Source organism: Tripterygium wilfordii, chromosome 2, assembly GCF_013401445.1.
Source record: "Tripterygium wilfordii isolate XIE 37 chromosome 2, ASM1340144v1, whole genome shotgun sequence".
Lineage (NCBI taxonomy): Eukaryota > Viridiplantae > Streptophyta > Magnoliopsida > Celastrales > Celastraceae > Tripterygium > Tripterygium wilfordii.
In genome coordinates, this window is record NC_052233.1 from 8,952,886 (window position 1) to 8,974,627 (window position 21,742).

At 37.9% G+C, this 21,742-nt stretch overlaps 2 protein-coding genes across 3 annotated transcripts; one reads left to right on the forward strand and one right to left on the reverse strand.

Annotated features, from left to right (window-relative positions):
* Positions 1-3,074: 3,074 nt before the first annotated feature.
* LOC120009245 (T-complex protein 1 subunit eta-like) lies at positions 3,075-10,055 on the reverse strand. Its single transcript, XM_038859746.1, has 14 exons — positions 9,896-10,055; positions 9,506-9,766; positions 8,494-8,619; positions 8,198-8,401; positions 7,061-7,230; positions 6,824-6,959; positions 6,310-6,426; positions 6,060-6,179; positions 5,888-5,986; positions 5,715-5,804; positions 5,327-5,414; positions 5,053-5,141; positions 4,879-4,953; positions 3,075-3,923 (listed from the first exon to the last, which is right to left on the reverse strand). The coding sequence occupies exons 1-14, from the start codon at positions 9,908-9,910 to the stop codon at positions 3,825-3,827; spliced, it is 1,689 nt and encodes a 562-aa protein (XP_038715674.1). The 5' UTR covers positions 9,911-10,055; the 3' UTR covers positions 3,075-3,824.
* Positions 10,056-10,268: 213 nt separating this feature from the next.
* LOC120009231 (molybdopterin biosynthesis protein CNX1) lies at positions 10,269-19,228 on the forward strand. 2 transcript variants are annotated; one of them, XM_038859725.1, is made up of 13 exons: positions 10,277-10,602; positions 10,731-10,857; positions 11,772-11,902; positions 13,377-13,478; positions 13,577-13,660; positions 14,052-14,279; positions 14,628-14,818; positions 14,939-15,043; positions 15,182-15,487; positions 17,238-17,395; positions 17,474-17,580; positions 18,383-18,439; positions 18,783-19,228. In XM_038859725.1, the coding sequence occupies exons 1-13, from the start codon at positions 10,405-10,407 to the stop codon at positions 18,999-19,001; spliced, it is 2,013 nt and encodes a 670-aa protein (XP_038715653.1). In that variant the 5' UTR covers positions 10,277-10,404; the 3' UTR covers positions 19,002-19,228. The 2 variants fall into 2 exon arrangements, with proteins under 2 accessions (XP_038715662.1, XP_038715653.1); XM_038859734.1 differs by lacking the exons at positions 17,238-17,395; positions 17,474-17,580; positions 18,383-18,439; positions 18,783-19,228 and adding an exon at positions 16,556-17,228 and having other exon boundaries at positions 10,269-10,602.
* Positions 19,229-21,742: the final 2,514 nt, after the last annotated feature.

A 21,742-nucleotide genomic window follows, 5' to 3' on the forward strand; every position in this document is an offset into this window, starting at 1 on the left:
ATCCCTCAGTTTGGCTATACCCTTGAGCAACAAGTCTAGCCTTAAACCTTTCCACAGTACCATCTGGATTATACTTTATTTTGTAAATCCATTTTGAACCTATCGGTTTCCTGCCTGGGGGTAATTCTACTAAACTCCAAGTATTGTTTTCTATAAGTGCCTTCATCTCTGTCTCCATTGCTTGACACCATTCTGGATTAACAGAAGCTTGTTTATAAGTCTTAGGTTCTTGGATGTGACATATATTGGCAATAAAATGTTCATGACTAACATTTGCACATTCATAATCTGCTAAATAAGCTGGTGGTTTTCTAGGTCTGGTATTTGTGATGTGTTGATTAGATATGCTATTTTGTGGTAGTAGTCCTTGACTAATGCTGCTAGTTGTTTGTAAGGGATTGTCATTATTTCTGAAAGGGAATTCTTGTTCCCTAAATATTACATCTCTAGAAATAAAAATCTCATGTGACTCTAAGTCAAGAAGTCTGTATCCTTTAACTCCATTAGGATAACCAAGAAAAATACAAGCTCTGGCTTTTGGATCAAATTTATTGTGAACTGGTCTATTAGTCTTAGCTAAGCAGTAGCAACCAAAGACTTTTAAGTAGCTATAATCTACTGACTTATCAAAAACAATAGAGTAAGGAGATTTCTTGTCAGTAATTCTACTTGGCATCCTATTTATGAGATAAGTAGCAGTTAAAATGCGGTAAGACCAGAATTCCTCTGGTAGACCAGAAGTAATTCTCAGAGTTCTTGCAGTACTAACAATGTGCTGATGCTTTCTTTCAACAGCCCCATTTTGTTGGGGTGTGAAAATGCATGATTTTTGATGCTGGATGCCTTGTGATAAGTAAAATGCAGCCATGTCAAATTCCACACCATTATCAGTTCTCACAACTTTGACAACTTTGTTAAACTGGGTGTGAACATATTTTATGAAATTTTTAATGTGATCTCTGGTCTGTGCCTTAGATGTCATTAGAAAAGTCCATGTCATCCTTGAATGGTCATCCACTATGGTGAGGAAGTATTTATAGCCATCTATGGAAACAACACCATTTGGTCCCCAAATATCTAAATGTAGTAAATCAAAACAAGCTGTGGATCTAGTGTTGCTCAGTACAAAAGATTTTCTTTTCATTTTACCTAACACACATTCATTACATTCACCAATCTTAGAAGAAATAGATTGAGGTAAAAACTTAGATACATTATCAGAAGGATGTCCTAGCCTTTGATGCCAAACCCTAGTGTTCATAATCAGATTAACATGTCCTAGCTTGGTTGAATCTGCAGCCTCATTCTTGGTAAACCAGTATAAACCCTTTTGCAAATCACCCAATCCAATCTTCTTCAAGGTGGCTACTTCATGCAGTAGACATTTGTCCTTTGTGAATATCACATCATACTTATTTGTTCTAGTCAGTTTACCAATGGATATTAGACTAAAAGCAAACGTAGGGACACATAAAACATTCCTAAGGATGACCTTATCTGTGAGCCTAACTTCTCCCACATGAGTAATTTTATGTTGCTGACCATTAGGCAGGATGACAAATGCATTATGAACAACATGATATGAAGTGAATAATGCAGTATTACACACTACATGATCTGTGGCTCCACTATCCAAAATCCATTTATGTAAATTTTGCTTGTTAAGAAGAAAATTTATACCTGTCCCTGCTGCAGTAGATGCCACAACATGATTTTCTGTACTAGTTTGAGGAGCAGTCACTTTGGATTTTAGAAAATTTATGATCTGCTCACACTGATTGCTAGATAGGTCAAGAGTAGTTGATTGTTGTTGAGGTGTGTCAACTTGTATCATGTTAGCTGCAGCAAAAGACTGGTTCTGAGGTTGAAAAGAAGCTATAGATGAATTTCCTGGTCTTGGTTTCTTGGTGAAGTTTGCTGGTAATCCATGTAACCTCCAACATTTGTCCCTTGAGTGATTAGTTAGATGACAGTAAGTGCAATACAATCCCTCTTTCTTGGAACTCTCATTGCTTTTGGTTGAGTTATTTCTCTGAAAGGGAGGCTTGTATGCACCTTGATTGGAAGGAGGAAATTTTCTTTTGAATGACATTGCAGCAGCTTCTTGTGAATTTTCAGTTTGCAGAACTTGTTGTCTTAATTCCTCTTGAATGATGATATTGTAGCCTTCTTCAGTTTTTGGAAAAGGTTTCATGAGTAGAATCTGACCACTAACATTGCTGTAAGCCTCATGCAATCCCATGAGGAATTGCATGAGCTTTTGTTTCTCTAAACTAGGACATTTACAGGAACCCTCACAATCTTGTAACTCATCCCAAATCATCTTGAGCTTAGAATAGTAATCTGTCACTGAAAGTGTACCTTGTTTAATTGAAGATAGTTGCTTCAAGAGATCAAACACTCTAGTTTCATTAGTTGCAGAGAACCTGTGCTGAAGATCAAGCCAGACTTCCCTTGCAGTTTTGGCACCTGAGATGGACTTTTGAATAGAAAGAGAGACTGAATATTTAATCCAGGTTTTAACTAAACCATTTGCTTGTTTCCATTGAGGATAAATAGGATCAAGTGGATCTGGAATAGAGAGAGTGCCATCAATAAAACCAATTTTATTTCTTGCTTCGAGAGCATCCTTGAAGTCATTACTCCAACTATGATAGCAAACTCCTGTGAATTCCATGGGGATGAGTTTCTGAATGGATAAATCACCATTTGTAACCACATAAGGGTTGCTTGCCACATTTGAAGCAGTATTATGACTACCTTGTAGAAGACTCTGCAGTTGAGCAAGAGTAGACAGAAGAGTATTAGGATCATTTAGTAGTGGGATTGAAGGTGGTGGAGGTGGTGGTGGTGATAATGGCGGTGGAGGTGGTGCTTGGCCTGAGAGAAGTGCTTGTGCACTACGAATGAGCTCGGCAAATTGAGCTGAAGAATCAGTTGAGATGGAAGAATTCATTAACCCTGTTAGGGCAGAAGGATCAATACCGCTCGATACCATGATATAATTTGTATATAAAGCCTTGACTGAAAGCAATAGAAGTAATTTGCCAGAAGAAGAAGAAGAAAGAAGAAGCTTAGCAATCAATAAATTGATTGACTTGAAAAACCATACACAGATGCAGAGGAAGCTAAAATAAGCAACCTCTTACAAACAAAATATAGCCGTTGGTGTCTGATTAGACTACCAACGGTTATGAAACTACTAAAGAGAACAATAGGCCAATGGCCCAATCAATTCAGCCCAGTGGAATTAGTCCAGTGGGTTTACAAACTAAAGAACAAGAGAGCTAATAATAACAATAGGGCTCAAGCCCAACAACTTCAGATCTTCTTCTTCCTCATATCTGCAAGACAGACAAGAGACGGAAGCAGCACGACGGAAGCAATACATAGAAGAGCATCACGCAGAAGAGAATCTTATCAGCACAAAAAATGAGTAGCTTCACCATGCCAGAATCCAACAACCTCCAGATATTTACCAATGAACATACTCAATACAAAAATGTTGCGCCGGTGAGTTAACAAATCTAATAATAGCAGCAACTACATTTCAATGAACAAGTCACCATCATCCGTGAAAGTCTTTCCAGTCAATGCTATGTCATTTTTTACTTTGTCAATGCAATGTCATTTAAATACACGATATTAAGCAGGCACGTTGACAATAGAACTCACAAGTCGCAAGGTAATACAACTTGAAGAAAACTGACCACTAAACTGAGAAAAAGAGGCAGCCTTTGAGAATCTCAACTAAACCAAACCTTCATTTGAACATGTGCTTGACCAAGTAAATATTTGTTCCAAAAATTCAGTATCTGGTGAGGTCATCGCATACGCATGCCACGTCCACGACCACGGAAAGCTCCTCCGCGTCCTCTACCACCCATGGCACTTGCAGCAGCTTCTCCTTGAGCACTTTCAGACTGTAGTAGAAAACAATTACAGGCAACTATCGCACAATTGAAAATAAAAAATGCATGAATAAGCCAGTGAGTAGCCAATGTGTTATGTTGTTCCAGTCATTATGAGTATCCATCCATATTTAGGTAGGTTGCTCACTCATTTCAGAACTCATCAAGTCCCAGGGCAACAGGTGACATCTTGAATCCAACTCACACTTAAGCCGACTGAAAACCACAGGTTTTGACTGGAAAACCACCCGTAAAGCAGGGTGATATCCAGAGGTGATTGAAACGTACGAGTTTGAAACACAGAGACAAATGCTTAATACGATCCTAAGTTAATCTGAAGTTCAGGAGGAAAATATTTCGTTCTTAACCCTTTGAGATCTCACTCCAAAATTGGACTAAGAAACTAATTGACTCAGTATATGTGATTATTATTTGACGGAATTCAAGATATTACATATCCATGCTATACATTGAAGCAAATAAGATGAAAACCACAAGTATTCTCGACTCTTGAGAGAGTTCATTTCTGAGATGAGGAAAATATACCCATGAAAGTTTAATGAATACCTGACTGACAAAAGGTAAGAGCAAATATTCAACTTAAAACAGTGAATTGAAGCAAGAAACATCATGCCACACACTATATACCACATATACATCCCATTCCATTTCCTTTTTGATTATGTATTTCATCATCTTTATTTCTCAATTTTACACGGATTACTTACAAAAACTACCCTTCTACCACAGTACTCAAACCTAATATTAGACAGTACAAAACTTATTATCAACACACATAAAATGATGACATCATCACGTGCTGTTATCAATTAGTTCCAGGCCTACTGAGAACTAAATATCTTCCAATGAGAAGAAAACGTAAATTATAAACATCATGTGACCATCATTAGCCTAACATAAGGGAGGGATTAAATACCAGATGACATCTGATCTCATTAGTCATTACCTTAGGGTTCTTTACAGTCTCGTCCACACTAAAAATGAGACAAGCAGCCTCTGTAGCAGCATCTATAGCATTTATCTGCAACCAAAGATTCAGTCATCACACACACTGCATAAGGAAGCAGCAGCAAAAAAATAAAAATGAATGTTACTATAAGATTTGTATTCTGAATGCCACCTTTACAACTGCAGGCTCCCAGACAAAGTTAGCAAAAGAATCTGCAATTCCACCAGTGTTAATATCCACTCCATAAGGGGCACCCTCACCTGTTTGACCCGCAGATTGTCAGGTAATAACCAATAACAGCTTCAAGGTTAAAAACTTATCAAAAACAACAATTACTACTTACTAGAGGAACAAGGCAGACATACTTGTCTAATTGTCTTTCTAGTAACAGGATATATGGCTTAGAAGAATAATAAATTAATAATCATAATCATAAGAAACACACCAGATGGAAGTGCATGTTTTTGTCTCAATTTGTTCAGCACATCGGTAGCATCAAATCCAGCATTGTCACAAAGTTGTCGTGGAATTATCTGCAGCATGACAAAAAAGCACATACTAAGGCCTTCAGACAATGATCAGAAAAAGGCTTAGCATGCATTTGACTTGCAGTCAATGCTGCATGGTAGATTGAATGCTAGAACACCATCATCATTAAATATTATGATTTGAAAAAGAAAATATAAAGATTTTTTTTAAAGTGTCATACATAACATTTTATCAACGAATAGAATGCAAAATAAAATTGAAACACCTAAAAGTCTATCTTCTTCCCAAGGACAAAAAAATAACTAGCTCTAATAGAATGCAAAATAAAATTGGGTAACATCTACCTCAAGAGCTTTTGCATAAGAGTTAATGAACAGCTGAGACTTCCCAGCTATTGTGCGAGCGTGCTGCCTCAAGTATCGACTTATTTCCATCTACAAGAAGAACATATTAATCACCAGAGCCAAGAAAGTCCAGACATACTTGAAAAATGTGAACAGTCACAAATAAATCATACATCTATAGCACCACCACCAGCAACCACAGTTGAGTTCTTCATAGCTCTTCTAACAATCATGATTGCATCATGTAAACTCCGCTCAGCTTCCTCAATAAACTATTAGTTAAATAAAAGGTCAGCATAAACCTGAACACGAACATTATTCACGAACTTAATGAAACAGACAAACCTGATCCGCTCCACCACGAAGAACTATAGTAGCTGTCCTTCCTGATGGACATCCGCTAAATATATTGAATCTCTCATTTCCAACTTGTCTTTCCTCAAAAAGCTCACAGGTTCCAAGAACCTTCAACATATGTGACACATCATCAGCTTACTTTGAAATAGAAAAAACAAAGGCCTTCAGGACTAATACAACAAACAAATAAAGAAAAGTGACAGATTCTTCACTCCAAGACAAAGAAATACTGTATTACCTCATCAATTACATTATTGACAGTAGTTTGCACCATCCCACCAGTCGCAGCAGCAACCCTTTGCAGATCTTCTTCTGCTACACGACCAGAACAGAAGATATCTCTATCTGCAAAATACTGTTAAAAAACCTTGTTATAAACACCTTAGCAGTAGTAAGGGAGGAAAGAAGATAAAATGGAGTTAAATTTTAATTAATGTCATCATTCTTTTACCAGCGTTAAAACATAAATGTAGACACGTATTTACAGCAAGATGGAGTTGCTTGACATTTTATAGGCCAAAAAAATTAAAAAGTAACGGAAACCACATTCCTGGGAGAGAACTGGCATGCATTATTTCTATGCAGACTCTAGCTGTCAATAAGCAACGAATTTAAGAACAATTTTGTGCAAGTACAAGGAATACACTGCCAGAGAGGTAGATAACTTATACATTTTGATCAAATGCAATAAACTAAAATTATAGGAACAAAGGTAATGGATATATATGCATTTATCTAAGGTAATTAGCCACCTGGGTAGCTAGATCACCAATAGCTAGACGTGAAAGAACAACTTTGGCTCCACTTTGCACACATTTATTCAATTTATCATAGATGATATTCCATTCTGCATCTACAATTGACTGATACTGAGATGGATCAGACAACCTGCAGCATACAATAGAGCAAGGCACGTCTAAATTTTACTCTTCACAAGGACTAGAAATGACAAGGAACATCTATTTTTCAAAATATCAATATTGTTTTACCTTATTTCAGCATTTTCTTTCTCAGATTTCAGCTCCAATTCTATGTTGAGCATGAGTATCTTGGGATTTACAAACTTCTTTGGTTGCTGCTCAAAACCCGCATAAGAAAAAGTCTTTTTGAAGGCAACACCATTTACCAGGAAAGAGTCTCTCATATTACCACCTGGAACCTGCAAAAGCAATCACTTTTTCCATTATATAGAGGATCAGTTCAATCAAAATAAGGTGACTAATCGAGGTATAATGTAGAAATACATGCACCCTGGTTAAGGAAAAGGTGTGTGTGATGCCTCATAATGAAGGATGATACAGTACAGTACGGAAAAATAAAATTCCAAGTTTCCAACAAGACCGAGCTCATAATAGACATAGTGCACTATGAAAATCCTGAAACCAGATATTTAGCAATAGTTCATATATGTATTGCAACTATGTGAATGTAAGGGCAGGAGGGGAAAAAAAGGAAGCTTAAAATAGAAACTACAGTTTCGACTTGGTAAATATGAAGTTCAACTACATAGCATTTTAGTGGAGCACACCTCCTCCCTCAGGAATGAGTTCCATGAAACTATAAGTGAAACTACTTCAGAAGAGGTTTCTCACTGTCTTCTTGAAGGGTCACATTTTCATTGATCACATAAATTAAAGATAGATCACGAAGGGCCATCACTGCCATTCTCATAGATCATACTTATCACACAAAGGTTCTACATTCCGCATATTTGCTTCTATGCTTGAAACCAACTAAACAGTGAAGGATCCTTCTAACATATAAAGACACGATCATCTCTCAACCACGAGAAGAGTACACATGCAATGTCTTTATGTAAGCAAAAAGGTTAAGACATAACTTGATGGTAGATGGCACTGCATCCCAGAAATACACTCAGCCATAATTTCAATAATAGTTTTTAGTTTGAAAAAAAGTATGATCAGCTTCATTTACACCAAATAGTGCATCATATTGAAAACTGTGATACCCCGTTACCACAAGTATCCAAACTGGTGAGAATTTATGCAATACATATTAGAATTTCTCAGCTACTACATGTAAGTTTTAACTCCAATGAAGTAGTGTAACTTGTGCACAGATACAAGGCAACTTATAGAAAACAAAATCCAAACAGTTATATCCACCTTCTTGATTCCAATCATATTCAGCCTATCTTCATTCCCAATAGCAATGACAGCATCCACTACCATTGAAGCAAAGAAATCCTTCTCTCCACCAATGAGCTTTGATGAGAGTGTTGTTGCAGCACATTTAGCAAGTAAGCTCTTCTTTTCTTCTAGACTTTTTCCCTCTATGCTAATAGCTAGTTCTTTTACCTTCGAAATTGCCTACAAAATGAAACACAATGTTAAAGATGCAGGTTGTGAGTGTAACATTCAATAATATATTAACAGAAAAATATATGGACAAACTCCAATACCAAATTTCCAGCTGTCCTGTAACTCCGTATCAAATTTTGCGAGTGGACTCCATCCTCTATAAAAGGTTTGGCCTCCTTCAAAAACTCTGCTGCCAGTAGTACAACAGTAGTTGTTCCATCACCAACCTGCACGACAGCAATGACAAGAGGATCAACAGGGCAAGAAAGGGAATTCATAGACGAGAGGTTCAGGGTCCAACAAGTGAGAAAATGGATGGATTATTTATGAAGAAGTAAGCATGAAATTTTACAGAGCACCTTCAAGTTTATGATTAGCAATAAAGTCTCCTAAACACAATGGCTGAGAACCAATAAGATCCCAAAGTGTAACAGGTCAAGTAATCAATTATGCTATGGTCCAGTTAGAAAGCAATTTCTAACTTGGTCAAAAACCAAATTGAAACCCGCTGAAAAAGATAATGAATTCTGAGCTCTGGATCAACAGGCTTTATACTGCCTTCAAGATTGTTTCATTTCCTAGATATTATCCTTATACTCTCTTCACTAGCTTTCCATAAAAAAGGACTGGAAAAGATATTAAAGAAATTTACAAATATTTTTGGTAATTCCTACCTAGAATGTTCGCATCCATTGATTTCTAAATAAACACTATGTAGAACTCAACTTCTCCAATATGCAGCACCAAAATTAAGCAACTTACATAAAACAGAAAAATATGCTCTAGGAGTTTTCCCTGGCCCTGATATTCGTCACAAGATGCTCACTTATACCATTCTTTTGTAGATTAGTAGGAAGTTGAAATCGCGTGAGAATTTTTCAAAAAAAGAGAAAAAAGTACCAACCACAGCAAGACTTAATAAATATGTAATGTAAGTTCCCTCACTTTTTCTCCACAATCTCTAGACAGAGAAATAAGTGTCCCATTTCTGCAATAGTGACAGCTCAATATCCCAAAAAAAATTACATACTAAACACTACACCAGACTCAAAATCCCGAGAACACATCAATAATAACACTAAAATTAACAGTAAAAATGAACTTGATAGAGACCTCGGAGTCCTGGGATTTGGCGATGTCAACAAGGATCTTGGCAGCAGGGTGGACAACGTCGAGGAGCTTCATAATGGTGGCGCCATCATTGGAGATGGTAACGTTACCTTTATCGTCATGGATCAGCTTGTCCATCCCTCTGGGACCCAGCGTCGTCCTCACCACGTCGGCCACCGCAGTGCAAGCATTTATGTTGCTCACCAACTGTGCCTTACCCTGCGAAGTGTCCGTTCCCTCCTTCAACAATATGATCTGCGGTTGCTGTATTTTCCCCAACCGCCAACCATTCCAACACGCATAATCCAAGTCGGTCAGAGTTCACTAATACATTCAACTGCACATATATATAGATATCTATAACAGCGAGAAAGAGAGAGAGTGTTTGCGTACCATCATCGCAGCCATTATACGGTCTAGAGATGTCGAGTTACAGAAATGGAGTATAGTAGAGAGTGAAGTTACCGCCGAGAGGGAGCTAGGGTTTTGCTCCTGTGAGAGCAAAACGACCGTTCTGGCTCTTTCTAGTTACACTGTTTCAGTGATTTTTCAATCGGGGTGTCGGGTTTGTCAACGGGCTTATATTTGGGTTTAAGCCCATGAACGGCCCAAGTAAAGTAGTAAACTCCTGCTCCTTCTCCTATTTGTTAAGTACTAGGGCATAATATAGAGCTTGGGGCCCAACAACGGCCCAGGAATCTCTGAAGTTGGTCTTTTTTTAATAGCTTGTGTTGTGGTTTCGAACTTTCGATGTTTCCTTTGAAAAAAAAAATACAGGTTTTTATTTTTTTATTTTTTATAGCCTGCCGCCGCCTGCGTCCGAACAACGCTCTTGAGTGTATAAGCTTGCGAAGTTCACTCTACTCGTCGTTTCTCCAAACAGTGTGAGTGTGGTGTTCCAGATGGTTCTAAGTGAGATCACCGACCTTAGCACCAGCAGACCGGCGATGATCTCACCGGAAGAGGCTCTCGAGATTGTATTGCGAGTAGCCCAGCGTCTGCCACCTGTTACGGTGCCCCTCCACGAAGCTCTTGGCATGGTTTTGGCGGAGGATATTCGTGCGCCCGACCCTTTGCCTCCTTACCGGGCTTCAGTCAAGGTAAACCTTAAAAAAACCCGTTTTCTTTTCAATTCTTTACCATGCTTTCGGTATAGTTTTCTTGTATATTTTTTTCACTGATGGAGTGTGTAATCAAATTACGGTTAAATAAAATCTGCTTACTGCAGGATGGTTATGCGGTCGTTGCTTCCGATGGCCCCGGTGAATACCCTGTGATTACTGAATCAAGAGCCGGAAACGATGGATTAGGCGTCACTGTCATTCCTGGGACTATTGCATATGTAACCACTGGAGGTTAGTCAAACTGGTAATGTGCTATTGATGTACATATAGTGTTAGGATGTCGTGCTATTGATGTACATATGGTTTTCCTCCATATCTAATGGAAGGTAAAGTGAGTCCATGGTCAATTTATGATGGGGGTCTGAATGTGAAATCGGCAACTGAAAATGGAAGTTGCATTTACCCTTCATCCCAAACCATAGCGAAAACTGTTTCAGTCAGGTTCACTTATCTCCAATCAATCTTGACAGGAGTAAGTCTTTGACATCAGAATGCAATGCATTGTAAATTGCAGTTACACTAAACAATTTTCGCTCTTGAAACCAATTTATTAGTTATATTGTGACAAGAAGAGCCTATAAAAGCAAAAAGGAAAAATATGTAAGGAGTCTAAACCACATGAGAGATTGCAGAATGTATGTATATGCATTGAAAGTTGCAGTTACCCTAAACAGTTTTTACTCTTGAAACCAATTTATTGGATATATTGTGACAAGAGGAGCTTATAAAAGCGAGAAGGCAAAATATTTTATTGAGTCCACTAAGCCCTATGAGATATTGTCTTTTGATATTACCCAAAGTTGAGGAAGCATTAGTACTTAGTAGCTATATTGAATCCTCTAAAAAGTGAATAATAGTTCTGACTTCACGGGGAGCACTAATAAATGAGAACGTGAATTATGGTTTTGAGAATAAATAATTCATGACTTTGTAAAACATGGCTTAACGATTGGGGAAGCAGTGCAAGATCCAATAACTATTCCATCTTTTCTATAAAGTTCTCACGGTTTTGTTTTCAACATATCAAATGTTATGTTGAGTTTAGTCTTTCAGGGTATATTTTTATGGGATCTGTTTATTCCTTTTATTGACTTTCTTTGACCTCCTTTTGCTGTCATTTTGGATTTTCTTCTTAAAAACCTCAGGACCAATACCTGATGGTGCTGATGCAGTTGTTCAAGTTGAGGATACCAAACTAATTAAAGATGCTTTAGCTGAATTAAAACGAGTACAAATATTGGTGCAGGCTCGGAAAGGCCTTGATATACGACCAGTGGTACACATTCATATCTTTTCCGATCTTATGCCCTTTTGTTTTGTTTTGTTTTGTTTTGTGTTCTTGTGTTCTTTTGGCCCGGGTTTAGGGTTGGGGCTGATATGCCAATGCCTTTTGGAGTTTGATACTTTCATGATCTCACATAATGGGGTAGATTTGGCTCTGAAGGGTTTGCATCATAGTTTCTTGAATTGCAAAGTTGTAGAAAGTAAAAACTTGCAGGAAAGCAATCTCGTGTAGAATGTGCTTCAGGCTGCATAATTCTCAGACCATATATTCCTCAAGTTTTTTTTTGATAAGCCCATATATTCCTCAAGTACCTGATGGAAAAAAGGGTCAGTGGTCAAGTGATTAACTACCTAGTAATCCCTTGTCCTTTTGTGGTTGACATTTGATCAACCTTATTTTGGTGTCCAAATATGTAGAAGAGGTGGACAAACTTGAGGGAATAACTCATAACTTTATAAGGCTCTAGTCTAAGTGATGAAACAAAAAGTAGGAACTCGACACTGAGATTAGAAAATTACTGTCTTTGCATGCTTGTCTTCTAGTTCCACTTCGGAGGGTAATTTCTTAAAGGCTGTCTTTTTTCCTGGAACGTGCTATACTGAGGCAAACAGGAGAGGCCTTCACTGCTGTTTTAGCTGCATTCAATAAATGCCCAGCTGATAACTTGAAAATAATTGGTACTGCATGGAATAACAAACTAACAATATGTTATTAACAATGTTTTGGCCCTCCACTATTTCTTTACAGCGCTGAACTGAAAGCTTGTCCAGGTCTACTTCTCAATGCAATAGAGGCAGAACAAGTCTAACCATGCATAGGATGTTTGTTCCTCAAATAATACATGAAGCTGAAGTACTTTTTGCTCTTCCAACAAGGAAGATGTGTAGTCTGGCTTTGACATTACCTAATTGATTTTATGACTGACCACAAGCGCCTGCCAACTTGTTAGATTCAAGCAATTAAAGAATGCTTGTGTTAGTGCTTTACTAATCTACTCTATGGGGCTTTTACAAATTATTGGCTGCCTTTTGCAACATATTATGAACAATTTACTGAAAGAGTACCATGCACATGATGAATATTGTCTAGGATCCTATTTAATCATTGTATTTAATTGCAGTTGTAGATCACTTTTTTATTTCAGCCTTGGGGGTCTTGGTAATGGACCGTTTACTTGTGTTGGTAGTCAATGATGCTTCTGAAGGAGCTTTGTTATTACCCGGGGCAAGATCTTCCTGTTACCTTGTGCATTTTTACCATTCATCTTTCTATAGATGAAATTAACCTCAGAATTTCTAACCTATAAAATTAAGAATGCACTTTGTCAACCGCAATAAATTATGCCTTTAGTTTCTGGCTCTGAAAACTTCAATCTACTCAAACTCCTACTGTTGGTTGATCATTACATTCTAACATGTCTTTCAATGCCATAGCTTAGATTCTCATACAAGTTTTTGTTTGCTAGGGGTGTGACATTGAGAAAGACGCTACAGTTTTAAAATCTGGAGAAAGAGTTGGTGCTACTGAAATCGGCCTACTTGCTACTATGGGTGTACTGATGGTGAAGGTACTATGATTTCGCTCATTTTTGCTTACTCAATGTGGAATAAACAAATGATATACTCAATGTGGAATGAACCAATGATATATAATGCTTTTACTCAGGTCTATCCTAAACCAACAATTGCTGTGCTTTCTACGGGAGATGAGCTCGTGGAGCCAGCAACTACACATCTAAGTCATGGGCAGGTATTGTTCAGGAATAAGCCTCAAGATCATCTGAATGTGCGGTTAATAGAAGCTATTATCAGAATTTAGTCCGAGTCAAGATCTGCTTTTATGAATGTTCTTTCTTCAACGACATGTATATTGCACAACAAAACAACTTTGTTGCAGTTTTTTTTCCCCGTTGGTGAATTTCTCAGAACAAATAAAGATTAACAACAGTCATGATTCCCCTAAGATATTGTTAAAGGAAGTTTACGCAACAACATGAACATCATTTTTTCCCATACCGACACTGTCATGGACAATCAATCAGAGTTTTCAAAACTGTCACTCAATATTTTCATCAAGTTTGCTTTGTCTGTGGCATTTAGTTTAGGTGACTCTTATGGTTGAATTAAACTCTTGTGTGTAGATCAGAGACTCAAACCGTGCAATGATAATTGCAGCAGCGGTGCATCAGCAATGCAGAGTTCTTGATCTTGGTATTGCTAAAGATGATCAAGAAGATCTCGAGAGGATCCTGGAAAGGGCCTTTTCTTCTAGTATCGACATTCTTCTGACATCTGGAGGTGTTTCCGTGGGGGACAAGGATTTTGTCAAGCCATTGCTTGAAAAAAGAGGAACTGTACATTTTGACAAGGTTAGCTTATGACCCTTCTGCTGTTCTTTCATTCACCCTCACTCTGTTGTTGAAGTTTAACTTTTGTGTATAACTGTGTATCTTGGTAAAATGTCACCAGGAAGGATTGCCCTTTATTAGGATGTATTGAGTTAAGTTTGTGTGCTCTATTGTAGCACTAAATGAATTATATAAATCTGACAAATCCAGTTGGTTTAACCTTTCGAGGTATTTGACATCGTATTTGATCTCTAGCTGGTGTCAAATCCTGAGTTCATAACTCGACAATTACCAATTAAAATATTTGGGATGGATAGTGTTTCCCAAATACTTTTTTCTCATCTTACTCCAGCATTGATTTTCGTTTAGGTTCGAATGAAACCAGGGAAACCTTTGACATTTGTAGATGCGACCATAAAATCGGCAGATGATATTGTGGTAAAGAAGATTCTTGCATTTGGACTACCTGGAAATCCAGTCAGTAGTCTAGTTGGTTTCCATCTCTTTGTAGTCCCTGCTATCCGTTGTCTTTCTGGATGGGCTAACCCTAATCTCTCAAGGTTGCTAGAAAAACATCTATCTCTCTCTCTCCCCTACTTCAATTGCTATTCGTGTAATTTAAAATTATAGATTCATTGTTGGTGGTCCTTATTTTTGTCTATATTTCATGCTTCACATAGAGTACAGGCTCGCCTTTTGCAGTCTATTAAGACAGATCCAAATCGAACGGAATTTCATCGTGCTATCATTAGATGGAAGGTCAATGATGGATCAAGCAGTTCTGGGTAAGTTATTTAGGCATTCTGTCTTTCAGGTCATGGGATTCTGAGAGATTTTTATTAGGACTTTAATTCTTCTTGCTTCTGGGCTTGATTTATTGCTCAATTGGTCCATTCTAATGTCCAGATCTATTTATGTTTCAGGTTTGTTGCTGAGAGTACTGGTCATCAAATGAGCAGTCGGCTTTTGAGTATGAAGTCAGCTAATGCCTTGTTGGAATTGCCGGCAACGGGTAGTGTAATTCCTGCGGGAACTTTAGTCTCTGCCATTGTACTCTCTGATTTAAGTTACGCTGCTATAAATGACAGTGACATAGCATTGCATTTAACTTCTGCTCAGCCAGAAAGTAAATTTGAGCATGCTGATGCAAATAAAATAGCTGCTGAGTTCAGAGTTGCTGTTTTGACAGTAAGTGATACTGTTGCATCCGGGGCTGGCCCTGATAGGAGGTATGTCACTTTATGCTGTATTTTACAATGTTTGACCATTAGCTTGACTGAAGCTTATAATGCTAGTCCTCTTCTAAATGTGTGGTGTTTTAGTTACATACTTGGTTGGAAGTATCATTGTACATTGGTTTTAGGTCTATAGTATTCATGTCCAGAATCATGTGGCTTAAAGTTATGGGTTATAGCTGGTGTATGGTATTTACAGTTGTTGGTGGCCCATTTTTGGGCTCTTTGGCCCAAAAAATTGTTATCTGTATGTGTTGAATTAGTAATTTTGTATAAAAGTGATGTGTATCTTTTGATAGGTCGCCTATCCACGCGTGTTTACCTTAACGATATATTGGTGTACTGGGTGTAAGATATGTAAATTTGGGTCCCTGAGCGGGCAATTAGGGTATGGGGGTTGTTGGTTGGTCTCTTGAAGGAGTGTAGTGGTGCAACTAAATGAGTGGAAGCCAGCCTGGAAGGGTAAGACAAAAAAGAGTAAATTGGTGTCCTCGACTGGCTCAAATTTGTGGACCTTTCTATGATATTGAAAGGAAATTTTCTGCGGTAGTTACCTTATAAAATGTTCTGGCCATAAATCCAACGTCTCTAAATCATCCCTTCTTTTGAGAAAAAATATATATAACCTGTGGAATGAGAATGAGAATCTAGTAACATCGATAAACTTGGAAGTCTCTTGGAGCACCTTTGATTTAAAGTGATTCTAGTCATTTGTGGGTGACTGCTAGAATCCAGAGTTCACATGTATGGGTTCAAGGTGGCTCTACCTTGGACAGGTTCCAAAGCTATACAAAAAGAAAAATGTTAACGACTTATTGTCAAAATGAGCATTTGAACCATTCTATTTAAATGACTGCTTGTTTGTAGTTTTGCTTTTAGAGTCCTGGTTATCAAAGGAATGAAGGATACTTAGATATTTTTTGAAGTACCTGGACTTTTGACCAAAAATCTTCATTTTTGTTCTGTATCCTAAGGAAGAGGATGGGAGGTTTATATTCAATATTAAAAGCATTCTGACACAACCTCTTGATTTGGTGTTTGTGGATGCCAAATTGGAAGCAGAATTGATGTTGCCCCTTATCAAAGATACGGAATGGGTGAATGCTCTACTAGAATATACAGCCAACATTGGGACATGTATATTGAGCGAACTATCAGATGGGAAAAAAAATCCTTGATGAATGATCTTATGGTGGTATTTCCTCTCTGAGGAGATGCAAATTTTTGTATCCTAACTTGGTGCATCTGGATACTCCTCTTTGAATCGCTGTTTCTGAGAGGTCACTTAATTGATGCCAAAGCAAAAGAGCAAACTTGATTTTACTCATTGTCAAAGTGAAAACATGGGAAGTATTACTCTTTGCTACAATATTTACAAAATCATTTAGCTAGTCATTTCTTTGACTTGTTAAGATAGTCTTTTATTGTGGTGCTTTAAAATTTCCTGTGCATTGTAATTTTGCCTTCAATGTCTTACAGCTTATTTGCCTCAGTCTTGACTTTTGGACTTCAAGCATCAGTCGTGCGTGTCAATGCAATTGGGCTACTGAGCCTGTGGCTCTTGAATAATGTTGTAGATTGGACTTGTTTGCCCCCCCTTCCCCTCTCGTCTCTCTCCCCCTCTAGTGGGAAATCGATTTTAAATTGTGTCATTTCTCTGGATTTAAAAGAAAAAATACTTCTACAATTATTTTCCTTCAGATTTGTGCATCTGTGCCTGTAAGTTAATTGATTTTATACACAGTGGTCCTCGGGCAGTTTCGGTAATAAATTTCGCATCAGAGAAGTTAGGCGGAGCAAGGGTAGTTAAAACAACAGTGGTCCCAGATAATGTGAGCGAAATCAAGGATGTGCTGCAGAGATGGAGTGATATTGATAAGATTGATCTCATCGTTACCCTTGGTGAGGACCTTGCTTTCTCGATCTTCACCAATAAATTGTTTGTTATCATTCCCCTTCTAAATTGTGTTTGTGATCAAGGTGGCACTGGCTTCACTCCAAGAGATGTGACTCCTGAAGCAACTAAAGAGTTAATAGAGAGAGAAACTCCTGGTCTTTTGTTCGTCATGATGCAAGAGAGCTTAAAGGTATGTTGCAGAAATTAATATTTTTTGTTCAATATTATGACATTTGATGCAATCCATCATGAACTAGAAGAAAATGAATTATAACATTCAATAGCATGGATTCGTCAAAATAAGATTGCTACTATTCTAAGAACAAAGGGTAGAAATGGCTGATCCCTCCCAATCCCAAACGAAGCATAGAAACAGCCGATCTGTCCCGATCCCCAAATATTCTGCTCCTCCATGAACTCTTTTGTTCCTCTTTATTGCTATCCCCAATTCTTCCTAACATTCAAAAATGTTATTATATCTCTGTCCTTTTAGTTCATCCCCAATTGACCTGGCTTCCATGAAAGATATTCATATAACTTTTATTCTGAGATGTTTCTAGGTCATTTTCAACAGAAACAAAAAAAAAACAAAGAAAAGAAGGAGTTTTACCAATGTGTGCACAAAGTTTTAACATTTATCTCTATACTTAGTATTGCTCCCATGTAACGCGGAAAAGCTGATTGTGATTTCTTTTTGCTCCTTATGTTAGGAAAGTTTGGGAGAGAATATAGGACTTGATGAATTTAATGCTCTTATGTGTATGTTAGCGAGTCTGATATTTGTGGGATATGTTGAAGAAACTTTATAAGCTAAAATCCCTTACACAGTTTGAGTTTTCAGGATACTTTTGATTAAACTATTGGCTATTATAAATTTCCTTCATCTTTTACTTTTTTCTTTAGCTTCTAATTTTTCATTCTATATAGGAAAAATGAACCCTATACTGCTTTTAAATTAATGTTACTGGAACTTTTTATGTCTTTTGAAACAGGTAACTCCATCTGCTATGTTATCACGCTCTGCAGCAGGAATAAGAGGTTCAACTCTGGTAAGGCCACAGTTATGATTATGTTTGCATTTGAATTTTATAAAGAGAACACTTTAGTTAAAAGATTCTTTGAAATGAGAACATTTTTATATGTACGTGCCAATTGTGTGCATCCCTGCACAGAGTCAGAGACGTGTGCAAATTTAGGCGCCTGCATACACCCTGAAATTCATGCATTCAAAAGCCATTACCTTTCTTCCAGTACTCCCTGTAGAACTGCAGTTTAAAATGTATTGCTTCATTGCTCATATTGGCTCAGTTCTTCATATGGTGTTTGTGAGCATCATGGTTCCATAGTTACTTCGCCATGCGGTCATTCTCATTTCTGATTTCCTCTTATCAGATCATAAACATGCCTGGTAATCCTAATGCGGTTGCTGAATGCATTGAGGCTTTGATGCCTGCTCTTAAGCATGCATTGAAGCAGATAAAAGGAGACAAAAGAGAGAAACATCCTCGTCACATTCCTCATGCCGAGGCGGCACCTACAGATACATGGGAGAGCAGTTATAAGTTGGCAGCTGCTAGTGGCATTGAATCTAGTTGTTCTTCTTCCCATTAAGATATTCCAGGCATGCACATTCTGCCTGATTACAATTTTTCTCGTTAATCGACAATTATCTAGCTAATACCATTGCAGCAGTTGTGGTAGAAACATGTCGGGTCACTAATGTACTTGGTATGGAGCTGTACCCTAGTAGACTTCTTGTAGCTTTTTATACAAAGATGTAATCATATAACGTTTCACAATACTTTATTTAATAAAGTCTATTGACAGTAATATCATTTTATCGCGGATCAAGCGGTGGTTATGGTCTTGCGCTCCACGAATCACAACCACAGTGGGCATCGGTGCACAATCAGGTGCCCAACAAACTAGCGAGCTGGCTCTGCAATTCTGTGCAAATGCGCGAAGTTATCGAACAAGCTTGAGAATCTTGTACAGGGACAGATCCGCAATGAGCGGAGCCCGATCTGTATTCTAGGTTCCTTTAATTTACTAAATGAGTTGGGCTTGAACTTGGAGAAGCCCAGTTAGGCCCAGCCCATTCGCAAAGACAAGTGGATTGCATGTTGGTGGCGGTTCCTTTTATGCTTCATATATATTTTGGGCGGATGAGGATTCGAGTGCAAATCGCGCCTTATGACATGGATAGCGCGGAAAATCAGACTCTGATTTATTATCTTAAGTTCAGTTAATGAAATTTGAAAAGATTGAACGATGAAAGAGAAAACCTTAGTTTCAGTGATATCTTCTTGGTTGCGTCAAGCTACTGGAATGCCCGTCCGTTGCCGTGTTAGTCTCCGGGTGACCAAAAACTTTATTATCTGGGTTAAGGTAGTACCTCAATTCCAAGCTCAAGAGGTGCAAAACAAACCAGGTATGAATTCCGCAAGTTAATTAATAAGGGTTTCAATTGCATCCCTAATTGCATTTATAAATTTTGGTAGACTTGATAAGTTCATTGTTAGTGTCTGTTTTGGTTGGTAGTTTGGAAACCTATGCACCTGCGACAATCTATGAAACTTACAGTACAACCGGCCACTGTTTTGAGTTATAAATATGTAATTTGGTTTCTTAGAAAGGTAGTAGTTGGATAACCATTTTGACGTACTTTTTGTCTCTCACTGTAATCAGTGCTTCTTTACAAGGTTCAGTTCCTCTCTCAAACTTGATGTTAATAAGTAGACAGACCAGGTATGCACCATTTTTCTTTTCATTATAGTTCAATTTTTGTGTCTTTTAATAGTAAGAGGGAGGTCATTCTCATTCCTAATTGCATAACTAACTTTCGGGGAGAGAAGAATGAGGGAGAGCTTTTTTGAAGCATTTGGTGAGGTCATTGTAGTGTTTGCTTTGGTTGGTGGCTTGGAAATTATCCTTTTCTCATTTCACTGGGAAACTATAACCTCTTCATGTGTTACCACATACATTCGGGGGTCAGTAACAAAGAAAAAACAGTACCCTTTTTGTGTCATTGATCCAACTGTAAAATGCTAATAGATTGACATTAGATGAGACTTTATTGAGTAGATTGACATATGGGGTGGCTGTTTTGGATTGCGTATGGCTGGGCATTGTATACTTCAATAAGGGGAGTTCAACGGTGATGGTAGTATGGCGAACTGCCACCGGAATCGGTCAAATTTGAAAATTTTTCCAACTAGTAACATTAGCCGACCAATGTTACTTTTCGAAACAGTAACATTGGCCGACCAACTTTATTATTTTAAAAGGGTCATATCCGGTGACTGTTTTGGGTCGTATCGGGCTGGGCATTGTGCATTCCAGTGTGGAGAGTCCAACAATAGTGGTGGTGTAGCGAAACGTTGCCGGATTTGAGACTTTTTTCTTGTGGTGGTTGTGGCTCTCTAATCATTTTCCAACCAAATGGATGGCCATTGGTGATGGTGGAAGGTCGGAGTATGTTTGTGGTGATGTGAGCTTCAGTTTAGATTGGATACCAACGGGAAATAGTAAGGAGAGAGGAGAAAGAAAGAGAAGAGAAGGGTAGGTGGTGTTGCAGGAAGAAGACGATGGTAAGAAAGTAATTAGCATACTAGTGGTATCTTAGAGAGAGAAAAGTTTTTTGCACTGAACTTAAGTGTCCAAAAGTTTCACAAGTGATATCGGCATGAAATTTTCCCTTTTTATTTATTAAATAAACTGGGCCAGAAATTGGAGAAACCCAGTTAGACCTGGCCCGTTCACAAAAAGAGGAAATTGCCTGCTGGCAGTTCCTTTTATTCTTCATATATATTTTTGGCGAGTGAGGATTCAATTGCAAATCGGGCCTTATGGCGTGGATAACCCCCGGAAATCAGACTCCGATTCATTCTCTTAAGTCTCGACTTCAGTTTTTGAAATTTGAAAAAGATTGAAACGCTGAAAGAGAACGCTAGTTTCAGTGATATTCTTGTTTGCATCAAGCTACTGGAATCTCTGTTCGTTGTCGTGTTAGTCTGTGGTTGACCAAAACTTTCTTATCAGGGTTAAGGTGGTACCTCAAGTTCCAAGCCAACTAGGTACAAAACAAACCAGGTATGACTTCGGCAAGTTAATTAATAAGGGTTTCAATTGCATCCCTAATTGCATTTATAAATTTTGGTAGATTTGATAAGGTCATTGTTAGTTTCTGTTTTGGTTGGTAGTTTGGAAACCTATGCTCTGCTATTATAACCTATCCGATTGCCGCTACATACTCCAATCAGTTATGAAGAAATGATGTTACAATTTTAAAACAGTGATTAAATGCAAATAGATTAAGAACTGAGAAGGCTTAAGTGGAGTAGAAGAATTAA

What these genes read in the sequence shown, in the direction of transcription:
- LOC120009245 (XM_038859746.1), bottom strand. An exon ending in TCAATAATGTAATTGATGAG is followed by an intron (nt 6,180 to 6,309) that starts GTAATACAGTAT and finishes CATATGTTGAAG; the next exon opens with GTTCTTGGAACCTGTGAGCT. An exon ending in GGGAGCCTGCAGTTGTAAAG is followed by an intron (nt 4,954 to 5,052) that starts GTGGCATTCAGA and finishes CTTTGGTTGCAG; the next exon opens with ATAAATGCTATAGATGCTGC.
- LOC120009231 (XM_038859725.1), top strand. Translation starts at nt 10,405, where the DNA reads ATGGTTCTAAGTGAGATCACCGACCTTAGCACCAGCAGACCGGCGATG. An exon ending in CACATCTAAGTCATGGGCAG is followed by an intron (nt 13,661 to 14,051) that starts GTATTGTTCAGG and finishes TCTTGTGTGTAG; the next exon opens with ATCAGAGACTCAAACCGTGC. An exon ending in GGGGCTGGCCCTGATAGGAG is followed by an intron (nt 15,488 to 17,237) that starts GTATGTCACTTT and finishes TTTTATACACAG; the next exon opens with TGGTCCTCGGGCAGTTTCGG.